The sequence below is a fragment of the Heloderma suspectum genome, chromosome 1, assembly GCF_057233095.1.
Source record: "Heloderma suspectum isolate Gila_16-S chromosome 1, 16-S_ref, whole genome shotgun sequence".
Classification (NCBI taxonomy): domain Eukaryota; kingdom Metazoa; phylum Chordata; class Lepidosauria; order Squamata; family Helodermatidae; genus Heloderma; species Heloderma suspectum.
In genome coordinates this window covers 35,229,773-35,243,297 of record NC_139458.1, presented here as the reverse complement: position 1 = coordinate 35,243,297, position 13,525 = coordinate 35,229,773, and the positions used below count along the sequence as shown (strand labels likewise).

Sequence of the window (13,525 nt, the reverse complement as noted above, 5' to 3'; positions counted from 1 at the left end):
ATGATGCTGTGACCCTGCCGTGACCCCCCTGCACTAAATGCCCTTTGTTCCGTTTTTAAATAGATCGCAGATAATGAGCTATCAAATTACCCCATTGTGTTCTGCTTCAGTTTCCTCCGTGAAAAAAAGTTAAAGTGGCAAGAAGGGGAGCGAGATCAATGAAAGATAATGGAAGACTCAGATATGAGGAGAAGGGGAAGGGGGAGGAAGTGCATGTAAAGGGAGTCAGTGGTGATCCTGCATTTAAAACGGAAGCAGAAAGCCCCATTTTAAATGCAGGATTTTAGGCTGGTGTAGAAATGCCCACTATCTGGAGCCATGTTGCTCAGTTAATCAGAGTTCCATCTTGAAGAGGAAGCTCAGCTCCATAGAGTTTCAGCTCCACTGAGTCAGGAAGCCCCCGGGGGACTATGGGACTACACCTCCTCTGTATCTGTCACGAGTTCCAGCCTCTATTTCCTCTCAAAAGATGGTCTAAAATTTTGAACTATTTTTCTTCAACTAACAACTGATGCCTCCTGACCCAGTACCACCCAGGGCCCAGGTATTATGAATCCCAGAAATGCTTATTATTATTGGAACGTTTTCCTATCTTTTCTCATCTTTGCTTAACTTTTTAAGCCTTTAAACACTGATTCCTAGATACAGTGTTCCCAGTAGTGCTAGGGAGTCCACAAGAATTTACAGTGATTGGGTCCTATTTCCTGAAGGTTCTAAGATTAGGTTGGGACAGCACTGTTGGACCCTAAAATGGAGGCCCTGGGAAGGTCTCTGAGCTTTGAGTGACTCAACCACTACCACAGTGAGGACTTCTTTCCTACATTCTTCACGTCATGGCAGCTTGAACAGTAGAGAAATGTAGTTCTCAGAGGAGTCTGAGTAGTAAATATGGACATTAGGTGCCCTAGGGAGCTAAACTTCCCATAAAAGAGGGAGCCTTGCTGAGAGGGCTCCTGTAAAACCTCCCTGTGTTTCCTTCCCTCTTAACTGGTACCACAGTACCACCTAGTGCCTGTAAAATCCCTCCAAAAAAGCACATATAAAGGAGCCGATCTTAATCCTGCAAAGAATCCGGAAGCAGAAGCCTTAGTAAAGGTGTGGGATAAAAGCCTCATGTAGCAATGCCCATACTTTATGGGTTCTTTCCCTTATAGTGGCATTTTTAAACATTCACAGCTCATTTTAACCTATAAAACAGGCATTCTTTTGAACTATCTTAGCATTCCTTAAGAGATTATTCTTAAAACTTTTGCTGTTATTGATATTTACCCATATACTAATGCTTTGCCTACATGCAGATTACTGAATGTTGCATTAGCTGCTCCTAGGGGCGATGACACATGGCTTAAAAAGATCATTTGCTCTTCAGTGATATAATGTGCAGCCAAAGCGCCATTAAAACTTAAGTCATCTTCCTGGAACAAAGTAAGAAAATAAATTATCACAATTCTGCATGTGTTTTTCTTCATAGGCACAAATCTTGCTATACTACCTTAGGAAAAAATCTGAAGGTATCTATCAAGATTTTTAAAATAGGTATTTTAAAATAATAATAATTTTTAATAGTAGGTATTAAAAGTTTTTATGGTTATTTTAGGTTATTTCTATACTGCCTTTCAGGGACAAGGCCTCTCAACTCTCAAGACTGTTCATAGTTAACATTAAAGCTCAAAATTAGCTTTCAACCCCTCAGAATATAAAGGAGCTGACCCAGCTCTACAATTTGGTCAAGGACATTTGGGAGCAATTATACCAGAGGCCTGGCTCACCCACTCATTCCAAACAGTGAATTGGTACTGCCCCTGATACCCTTGATGGATACATCTGGGACAGGCTTACACCTTCCCCTTCATATGAACATAAATCTAGCATTCTGTTCACACAGTGGCCAACCAGCTGCCCATGGAAACCCACAAGCAAAACATGGGTGCAAGAGCACTCTGCCACCCATTTCTCTAGCAAATGGTGTACATAGGCATACTGCCTCTGATAGTGGAGGCGGCATATAGTCATCAAGATTAATTGCTGTTCATAGCCTTATCCTTCATGAATTTCACCTAGCCAGTCTCAGTTATACAAGCCAGGTCAGTACATTCTTCCTGGATTAGGTCAAAGATATTCAGTGCCTTCCCAGTGACCAACCTGAGATTCACAAGCAGCACCTTCAGGCCCACAGAGGGCTCTCTAGCTTCTATGAAGTAACATTCAAATGTGTGTAAGACAAAAGCCAATATTCTCTAGAGTACTTAAGAAAATGGGCATGATTCAGTTACCTCTGAGCACTTTTTAAGTCCCACACATTTCAAAGGGAGAATTTTGTTCACAGATTTGTGATCAAAGAGATCTGTAGTTCTTTAAATAAATACTAATATTTTGCAGCATGAGCTTTCATCAGCCAAAGCCTACGCTTAGTGAAATGTTTCTGCTTATGATAGTTCATCCTACAATAAATTTGTTGGGGTGAAACCTAAGCATATTCAGCTTGAAGTAAGTTTCATTGAAATCAGTGGGACATACATCAAATAGATTGGGCTATTTGTTTTTCAGGAATCATAGCACTGCCTTTTTTGCCATAACCAACTATCATGGTGAGACTTCTGAAATTTAGTTAGCATGTTAACAATGCAAATAAATATTTTCTAGAATTAAAGTTGTTCTGAGGAGTAATAAAGGAATTAATACAATCACAATCCTAGCACTAACATCTTCCTTTGATGTAATGGAAGGGTGGAGGATCACCTTCATATAATAATCAACATTTCATAAACATTCTTCATTAGCATGTCAAAAACATATTAAACCTTCAGTAAAGTGTTCACATCCATCTCAGAAACTGCTAGATTATCTTCAGATGTGTCATTCAGGCTAATATGATTTAAATTTCCCAGGTGGTCAAAGTACACGCTGAAGATATTTAGTGGCACAGTTGTAAGCTTCGCGTATCTTTGTAAACCTACAGAGAAAGAACAAAAGACAATATAAATAATGGTTGTGCCCTAATCTTGCTAGCATAAAGAGCATGGCTTCATTGTAGAAGGGTTTCTGTGCATATTCAGCATCTCTCCTAATCAAACTATATTTCACCTCTATAATGAGGAAATAAACTGTCTGGATTAGGAGGAACTGTATTTCCATCATTTACCACTCACATATATGCAATTTAAAGGCAACAGTTTCTAAAATAAACTCAGCAATGGCCAGGATCCAAACAAGCCCATATATACTAAGTACATCTGTGCATATATGGAGCTGACAGTGTTTCTGACTTTCCTTCTGGCAGCAGTTCCTTGTACCTCATGGATTGCAGTTTTGAACTGCAGTCGGAAACAGGTGGCTTAGAAGTATCCAAGAGCCATTGGAAGATTGCACAGAACTCTTTGTATCCCAACAAACAACTCTGTACTGTGAGAAATCAGTAAGCAGGATGCATTGAACACTGTTTCTCCCAGGACAGCAATGTGTCTCAGGGAGCATGACCCTAGCCCCTGCCTTTTGCTGTTGGTTGCCCATGTGCCTTCACCTCCAGTGATGGACTTGCCTCATCAGAGGTGCCTCTCCCACCTTCTATGTCTCTGGTCTCTCTGGCTCTAGGCTGGGGAGCCCTCAGGGAAAGCAAGGAGTCTCTGATCTGTCCAGCAGAGATTGAATTACTTGGATACATAAAATGATCCCACATGCTCCCCTGTCTAATTGGAGGAGAGGACTAAATAAGGGTTTTGCATATATTGGGTTCCTTGCACACTGGCATCAATCCCCCACCCCTTCCAGCCTGATGTTGTTCAGTCGTTAAGTCATGTCCGACTCTTTGTGACCCCATGGACCATAGCACGCCAGGCCTTCCTGTCCTCTGTTCTCTCCCGGAGTGTGCTCAAGTTCATATTCATTGCATCAGTGATGCTATCTAGCCATCTCATCCTCTGCCATCCCCTGCTCCTTTTGCCTTCAATCTTTCCCAGCATCAGGGCCTTTTCCAGGGAGTTTTCTCTTCGCATTAGGTGGCCAAAATATTGGAGCTTCAGCTTCAGGATCTGTCCTTCCAATGAGCACTCAGGGTTGATTTCCTTTAGGATGGACTGATTTGACCTCCTTGCAGTCCAGGGGACTCGTAAGAGTCTTCTCCAGCACCACAGTTCGAAGGCATCAATTCTTCTGCGCTCAGCCTTCCTTATAGTCCAGCTCTCACAGCCATACATTACTACAGGGAAAACCATAGCTTTGATTATACGGACCTTTGTCTGCAAGGTGATGTCTCTGCTTCTTACTATGCTGTCTAGGTTTCCCATAGCTTTCCTCCCAAGGGGCAAGCGTCTTTTAATTTCATGGCTACAGTCACCATCTGCGGTGATCTTGGAGCCCAAAAAAAATAAAATCTGTCACTGCTTCCATTTCTTCCCCTTCCATATGCCAGGAAGTGATGGGGCCAGATGCCATGATCTTAGTTTTTTTAATGTTGAGTTTCAAACCAGCTTTTGCACTCTCCACTTTCACCCTCAACAAGAGGCTCTTTAGATCCTCTTCACTTTCTGCCGTTAGGGTGGTATTGTCTACGTATCTGAGGTTGTTGATAATTCTCCCGGCAATCTTAATTCCAACCTGTGATTCATCCAACCCGGCGTTTCTCATGATGTACTCTGCATATAAATTAAATAAGCAGGGCGACAATATGCAGCCTTGTCATACTCCTTTCCCACTTTGGAATGAGTCGGTTGTTCCATGTCCGGTTCTTACTGTTGCTTCTTGACCCTCGTACAGGTTTCTCAGGAGACAGGTAAGGTGGTCTGGTACTCCCATCTCTTTAGAATTTGCCACATTTTGTTATGATCCACACAATCAAAGGCTTTAGCGTAGTCAATGAAGCAGAAATAGATGTTTTTCTGGAATTCTCTTGCTTTCTCCATGACCAGCGAATGTTGGTGATTTGATCTCTAGTTCCTCTGCCTCTTCAAAACGCAGCTTGTACTTCCGGTAGTTCTCGGTTCACATGCTGCTGAAGCCTAGCTTGTAGGATCTGGAGCATCACCTTGCTGGTATGTGAAATGAGTGCAATTGTACGGTAGTCTGAACACTCTTTGGCATTGCCCTTCTTTGGAATTGGAATGTAAACTGACCTTTTCCAGTCTTGTGGCCACTGTTGAGTGTTCCAAATTTGTTGGCATATTGAGTGCAGCACTTTAACAGCATCATCTTTTAGGATTTTAAATAGCTCAGCTGAAATACTGTCATCTCCGCTAGCTTTGTTGTTAGTAATGCTTCCTAAGGCCCACTTGACTTCACTCTCGAGGATGCCCAGCTCAAGTTCAGTGAGCGCACTATCATGGCTGTCAGGGACATTACGATCTTTCCTGTATAGTTCTTCTGTGTATTCTTTCCACCTCTTCTTCATCTCATCTGCTTCTGTTAGGTCCCTGCCTTCTTTGTCCTTTATCATGCCAGTCTTTGCACAAAACGTTCCCTTGAGATCTCCGATTTTCTTGAAAAGATCTCTAGTCTTTCCCTTTCTATAGTTTTCCTCGATTTCTTTGCATTGTTCATTTAAGAACGCCTTCTTGTCTCTCCTTGCTATTCTCTGGAAATCTGCATTCAGTTGGATATATCTTCCCCTTTCTCCCTTGCTTTTCACTTCCCTTCTTTCCTCAGCGACTTGTAAAGCCTCATCAGACAGCCACTTGGCTTTCTTGCATTTCTTTTTCTTTGGGATAGATTGAGTTGCTGCCTCCTGAACAATGTTACAGATCTCCGTCCATAGTTCCTCAGGCACTCTGTCTATCAGGTCTAATCCCTTGAATCCCTCACCTCCACTGTATATTCATAAGGGATATGATTTAGGTCATACCTGAATGGTTTAGTGGTTTTCCCTACGTTCTTCAATTTAAGCGGAAATTTTGCAAGAAGCAGCTCATGATCTGAGCCACAGTCAGCTCCAGGTCTTGTTTTTACTGACTGTATAGAGCTTCTCCATCTTTGGCTGCAAAGGACATAATCACTCTGATTTCGATATTGACCATCGGGTGATGTCCATGTGTAGAGTCGCCTCTTGTGCTGTTGGAAAAGTGTGTTTGCTATGATCAGCGTGTTCTCTTGGCAAAACTCGATTAGCCTTTGTCCTGCTTCATTTTGTACACCAAGGCCATGCTTGCCTGTTATCCCAGTTATTTCTTGACTTCCTACTTTGGCATTCCAATCCCTATGATGAAGAGGACATCTTTTTTTGGTGTTAGTTCTAGAAGGTGTTGTAGGTCTTCATAGAACCGATCAACCTCAGCTTCTTCGGCCTCAGTGGTTGGGGCATAGACTGGAATTACTGTGATGTTGAATGGTTTGCCTTGGATTCATACTGAGATCATTCTGTCGTTCTTGAGATTGTACCCCAGTACTGCTTTTCCCACCCTTTTGTTGACTATGAGTGCTACTCCATTTCTTCTAAGGGATTCTTGCCCACAGTAGTAGATATAATGGTCACCTGAATTAAATTCACCCATGCTAGTCCATTTTAGTTCACTGATTCCCAAGATGTCGATGTTCAATCTTGCCATCTCATGTTTGACCACCTCCAGCTTACCTTGATTCATTGATCTGACATTCCAGGTTCCTAAACAATATTGTTCTGTACAGCATTGGATTTTCTTTTCACCATCAGACACATCCACAGCTGAGTGTCCTTTCGGCTTTGGCCCAGCTGCTTCACTCTTTCTGGCGCTACTTGGAAATTCCCTCTGCTCTTCCCCAGTAGTATATTGGACACCTTCCGACCTGAGGGGCTCATCTTCCAGCGTCATCTCTTTTAGCCTTGTGATACGTTCCATGGGGTTTTCTTGGCAAGAATACTGGAGTGGGTTGCCATTTCCTTCTCCAGTGGACCACATTTTGTCAGAACGCTCCACCATGACCTGTCCGTCTTGGGTGGCCCTGCACAGCATAGCTTATGGCTTCACTGAGTTACACAAGCCACTTCGCCACAACAAGGCAGTGATCCATTAACAGGAAGTCTGGTACTGAGGGCAGATTAACTCCCACAGACAGTGATATCACGCCCATGCAAATGGATACTGCCTGATCCTCAGCAATTGCTTGGTCCAAGGTGGTAGAGTCAACCTTGACATTGATGGGACCAGAGTGCAGCAAAATCATGAAGGCTTTGGAGGACTTAAGCATCAGCATATGCTACAAGCATGGCCTCCTCCCACTGGCTCTCAATCGTGACGACTGATTGCAGTGCACTTGCTTCGTGAATTGTTAACAATGCGGACAGGAGTCAATGATGCATCTCCTAGCTAGCTTGCTTGCTTCCTTCCAATGGAGCCCCTGAAAAGATCTGAAAAAAACCTTGCCTTCCTGTCCTAGGCAGGAAGACAGACCTTGGCAAATTGATGAGAAGTTCCTGCCTTTCAAGAAGGGGCTTTAAGCCCTGCCCTATCCAGTCCCAGAGGTTAAACCTAATCCAGCTTCAAATATCCTCCTACTTACAAAGGGAGAACTGAGCAGAAAGTGTGATGGAATTGCCAGCATCCAAGGTCCATCAGCAGAATATGTCCTTCAGGGCCCACATATCTGCAGGGGGCCTATCATCAACAGTAGTCCCCAAAATAGTGATATCAAAAAACACACATACCAACTCTCTTAGGCTGAGCTATCAGGTAGGAGGAGTGGGTGTACTGGTTGATGCAGAGACTAGGAAGCCTCGGCCCTGAGTCCACTACTGTCTTTATGTTCCTAGAGGTATAATAGGTAGGAGGCAGCTCTGAGTTGGATGAGCTTCTCTGAGCTTCTCAGCCATTCCCCTGTCTGGTTGCTTGTCTTCACTAGTCAGCCAGCTCATGCATCTGATGAAATGGGCTCTAGCTCTATGTCATATGCCCACAATAAATCTTCTAGTCTTTAAGCAGCCACATACTCTTTGTTGGTTTTACTACAACAGACTAATATGGCAAGCCCTTTGGAAGTTGTTACAATAAAGATGTTTCTATCGGTGATGGTCATCCAGGGGCTGTTACGTCAACTGCCCTCCTTCTGATCACAGCAGGAGTTGGCACAAGTCAACCACGAGCTGGGACACCTGATGGTAAGAGATGGCACCTCTAGCTCACAAGCATGCTAGCAATCTAACCCGAGCTGCAGCTGATGGAGAGATGGAGAGATGGGGATGGGAACTTTAAGCCAAGAGAGGCCATTTAAATGGCCCTGGGAGAGAGACAAGAAGGAGGACAGAAGGAGATTAGAGGGAGGAAGGAGAGGATAGAGAGAAGGGGAAAGGTGGGAGTGGGAGGAAATTGAAGAGCAGACAAAGAGACAGAGCAGAAAGTAAGCACAAGGTGCCAAGACAGTGGAATATGATGAAGGCAGAGATGGAAGTCAGGAAGTGGTCAGAAGGCAGACATGAGAGTGTGTACAGAGGTTCCCAGGCTGACCGTGATGATGGGGGAGGATAAGACTTCAGGGAAATTGGGCAGAAATAGGCCCTGTGCCAATTCAGAGTAGGACCACTGTTGGTGGGGCAGGGGGAGACAGAGAAGGAGCAGACCTGGAGGAAGCATAGCAAGAAGCCCACCAAGAGATAAATCCAGAGTAGGTATCTTTGCCAGACACCATATATCCTCATCTGCAGTGCCAAACAAATCAGGAAAAAAAGTCAACCCTTGATACTTTTTTTAGGAAGCCAATGGACCATAAGTTGGGACACACGGTGTGAGGTCTGGTACAGCACCTGCTATCCAGAGACGTACAAGCTGGAGTGACCTGAAAAGGAGTTTAATCCTTCCACCAAGGCTGAAGTAGATACCCGGGTGAGCCTGTACATAAATCAGGTATGTCATTCTGCAATGTTCCTTGATCATAAACCTTGTGAAATTATGAGGGATTTCAATAAACCACTATCTGTGCATCTAGTTCATGTACTGTGATGGAGGAAGGGGGCTTGATGTGTCTCTTCCAATAGATGGGGTAACATGCCTGACACTGGGGCCGTTCATATGACATGATGTGCTGGGTACATGCAGCCACCATTTTGAATATGCAAACCCCACTTGGGGGCTGTCTTGTCATGCAAACCTGGTGACCGTGGGTGATGCAAGGATTAAACAACCCTCATATAACCCATGGTCTCTTATAGGGTTAAATAACCCACAACAAGCTGCAGTGTATCCTCCAAACCCAGTCACTGTCTCTCTCTGTACTTGACATTTCACAGTTTGTTATTCCTTATTGTTCTGCATTTTGATGATTGGAGAGGGGTGTGTTTGATAATCTGTGCCTCATCTCATTATTCCTGAGGCTTCAAGGTCTGAAGATAAATCTAATTAAAAAAAAAAACATTCTCACCTGCCTTGGCATAGAAAATGTTCCCCTTGTCAGTCACAAATACAATAGCTTGGGTGTAAACACACATGTCTGCATTTACAACGGTTTCTTTCTCTAGTTTAATCATGGGTGAAAAAACATTGCCTCCATCAAAAGAAACCCACACCTAAGGAAAAAGACAAACATGAATATTAAGAAAGATAAAGATAATTTAAATTATAGATGGACTATTGAATAAGCTAATTAATCTTTACAAAGAGCCACCTATGTAGAGTGATTAGCCCTAACATTCTAACGAGATTTCTCTGCAGCCATGGAGAACCAGCAAATCAGAACCACAGTTATGAAATATTACTACCACAAGAACAATCTGAGCTAGTGCAGGTGCTGTTAATTATGAGATTATGAGTGGGTAGCAGGATCACAAATTTCTTCCTATTGCCATCTATCTTCTAGGGAGCAAAGTCCCCACTCCTTAACTATAATTAATATTAAGTGTTATCACCAACATTATCTGCACCTAAGGCTAAACAAAGTTCCTGTTAAATGAGGATTTCAAATCAGTTTAACCAGGATTTGAAAATAGGGTTAAATGGGAATCTTGGGTTACTGCTGCCTACACTCCTGCTGCTGGCATTGCTGCTACAGTTATTCCATGAAGATCCTTCCTTTCTAATTTTTTCTTTAAAATTCTATAAATTTACAAATTGGATTGTTATCTTCAAAAAGGAATACAATCTTGAGATGCACTAATGCATCTCAATGCATTATTATTTTATATTAATGAAGTAATAAAATCTCTTTAAACTGTAATACATCACTACTTATATTAAAATTTAAAATTACTTTAATTCTGTCACTTGTTGTTTATTCGGTCAGTCGCTTCCGACTCTTTGTGACTTCATGGACCAGCCCATGCTAGAGCTTCCTGTCGGCCGTCGCCACCCCCAGCTCCCCCAAGGTCGAGTCCGTCACCTCCAGAATATCATCCATCCATCTTGCCCTTGGTCGGCCCCTCCTTTTGCCTTCCACTTTCCCTAGCATCAGCATCTTCTCCAGGGTATCCTGTCTTCTCATTATGTGGCCAAAGTACTTCAGTTTTGCCTTTAATATCATTCCCTCAAGTGAGCAGTCTGGCTTTATTTCCTGGAGTATGGACTGGTTTGATCTTCTTGCAGTCCAAGGCACTCTCAGAATTTTCCTCCAGCACCACAGTTCAAAAGCATCTATCTTCCTTCGCTCAGCCTTCCTTATGGTCCAGCTCTCGCAGCCATAGGTTACTACGGGGAATACCATTGCTTTCACTATGCGGACCTTTGTTGTCAGTGTGATGTCTCTGCTCTTAACTATTTTATCAAGATTTGTCACTGCTGTCCCCCCAAGAAGTAAACGTCTTCTGATTTCCTGGCTGCAGTCAGCATCTGCAGTAATCTTTGCGCCTAGAAAGATGAAGTCTGTCACTGCCTCCATGTTTTCTCCCTCTATTTGCCAGTTATCAATCAAGCTGATTGCCATAATCTTGGTTTTTTTTAGGTTTAACTGCAACCCAGCTTTTGCACTTTCTTCTTTCACCTTCATCATGAGGTTCCTCAGCTCCTCCTTGCTTTCAGCCATCAGAGTGGTATCATCTGCATATCTGAGATTGTTAATGTTCCTTCCAGCGATTTTAACTCCAGCCTTGGCTCCATCAAGCCCAGCATGTCGCATGATGTGTTCTGGGTACAGGTTGAATAGGTAGGGTGAGAGTATACAGCCCTGCCATACTCCTTTCCCAATCTTAAACCAGTCCGTTGTTCCATGGTCTGGTCTTACTGTTGCTACTTGCTCATTATACAGATTCCTCAGGAGGCAGACAAGATGACTTGGTATCCCCATACCACCAAGAACTTGCCACAATTTCTTATGATCCACACAGACAAAGGCTTTAGAATAGTCCATAAAACAGAAATAGATGTTTTTCTGAAACTCCCTGGCTTTCTCCATTATCCAGCGGATATTGGCAATTTGGTCTCTAGTTCCTCTGCCTTTTCTAAACCCAGCTTGTACATCTGGCAATTCTCGATCCATGAATCGCTGGAGTCTACCTTGCAAGATCTTGAGCGTTACCTTACTGGCATGTGAAATAAGTGCCACTGTTCGGTAGTTTGAACATTCTTTGGTGCGTCCCTTTTTTGGTATGGGGATATAAGTTGCTTTTTTCCAATCTGTTGGCCATTCTTGTGTTTTCCAAATTTGCTGGCATATGGCATGCATCACCTTGACAGCATCATCTTGCAAGATTTTAAACAGTTCAGCTGGGATACCGTCATCTCCTGCTGCCTTGTTATTAGCAATGCTTCTTAAGGCCCATTCAACCTCACTCATCAGGATGTCTGGCTCTAGCTCACTAACCACACTGTCAAATCTGTCCCCGATATTATCCTTCCTATACAGATCTTCCGTATTTTCTTGCCACCTTTTCTTGATCTCTTCTGCTTCTGTTAGGTCCTTGCCATCTTTGTTTTTGATCATACCCATTTTTGCCTGGAATTTACCTCCAATGTTTCTAATTTTCTGGAAGAGGTCTGTTGTCCTTCCTATTCTATTATCTTCTTCCGCTTCCGCACATTGCTTGTTTAAAAATAATTCCTTATCTCTTCTGGCTAACCTCTGGAATGTTGCATTTAATTGGGCATATCTCCCCCTATCACTGTTGCCTTTTGCTTTCCTTCTTTCTTGGGCTGCTTCCAGTGTCTCAGCAGACAGCTATCTTGCCTTCTTGGTTGTCTTTTTCTTTGGGACGTTTTTTGTTGCCGCTTCCTGAACAATGTTGCAAACTTCTGTCCATAGTTCTTCCGGGACCCTATCTACTAAGTCTAGTTTCTTAAATCTATTCACCCCGGCTCTGGAATGAGCTCCCTAGTGAGGTTCGCCTGGCGCCTACATTGTATTCCTTTCGGCGCCAGGTGAAGATCTTTTTATTTTCCCAGGCATTTTAGCATTTTAGCTTTCTAAATTTTTATCTTTGCTGTTTTAAATCTGTATTTTAAACTCCTGCACTGCTGCTAGGTTTTATTGTGGCTGTATTGTTATATTGTGGTTTTAATGTTCTGTATATTTTAAATTGTTTTATTGTGTGTTGTTTGGATTTAATTTTTGTGAACCGCCCAGAGAGCTTCGGCTATTGGGCGGTATAGAAATGAAATAAATAAATAAATAAATAAATAAATATTCTTCACCTCCACTGCATGTTCATGAGGAATATTAGTGAGCTCATATCTAACTGATCTGTGGGTCTTCCCTATTCATAGAATCATAGAATCATAGAATAGTAGGGTTGGAAGGGGCCTACAAGGCCATCGAGTCCAACCCCCTGCTCAATGCAGGAATCCAAGTCAGAGCATCCCTGACAAATGGCTGTCCAGCCTCGTCTTGAAGGCCTCCAGTGTGGGAGAGCCCCCCCCCCCAGGTAATTGGTTCCAGTGTCGTATTGCTCTTACAATCAGGAAGTTTTTCCTGATGTTCAGCCGGAATCTGGCTTCCTGTAACTTGAGCCCATTATTCCGTGTCCTGCACTCTGGGATGATCAAGAAGAGATCCTGGCCTTCTTTCTCTGTGACAACCTTTCAAGTACTTGAAGAGTGCTATCATATCTCCCCTCAGTCTTCTCTTCTCAAGGCTAAATATGCCCAGTTCTTTCAGTCTCTCTTCATAGGGCTTTGTTTCCAGTCCCCTGATCATCTTTGTTGTCCTCCTCTGAACCCTCTCCAGTTTGTCTGCATTCTTCTTCAAGTGTGGTGCCCAGAACTGGACACAGTACTCCAGATGAGGCCTAACCAGTGCTGAGTGGAGGGGAACTAGTACTTCCTGGGATTTGGAAGCTATGTTTCTATTAATGCAGCCCCAAATAGCATTTGCCTTTGTTGCAGCCACATCACATTGTTGGCTCATAGTCTCATAGTTCTCATAGTTCATAGTTCTCATAGGCTCATAGTTCTCTTGAGTCTGATTCTAAATTGTGCAATAAGAAGTTTGTGATCTGAACTACAATCAGCTCCAGGTCTTGTTTTTACCAACTGCATAGATGTCTACCACCTTTGGCTACAAAGGATGTAGTCGATCTGATTTCGGTGTCGACCGTCTGGTGAAGTCCATGTATAAAGTCATCTCTTAGGTTGTTGGAAGAGAGTGTTTGTTATGCACAGTGAGTTGCCTTGGCAAAATTCTATCAGCCTATGTCCTGCTTCATTTT

General features: G+C 43.1%; 1 protein-coding gene across 1 annotated transcript in view; it reads right to left on the bottom strand.

Annotated features, from left to right (window-relative positions):
* CATSPERB (catsper channel auxiliary subunit beta) overlaps positions 1 to 13,525 on the bottom strand; it is a 116,599-nt gene that overhangs the window by 48,448 nt on the left and 54,626 nt on the right. Inside the window, exons 14-16 of the mRNA XM_084826884.1 lie at positions 9,316 to 9,460; positions 2,802 to 2,953; positions 1,270 to 1,415 (exon numbers count right to left, since the gene is read on the bottom strand). Of these exons, the coding sequence (XP_084683010.1) occupies positions 1,270 to 1,415; positions 2,802 to 2,953; positions 9,316 to 9,460 (443 nt within the window). The remainder of the gene's footprint in view (positions 1 to 1,269; positions 1,416 to 2,801; positions 2,954 to 9,315; positions 9,461 to 13,525) is intronic.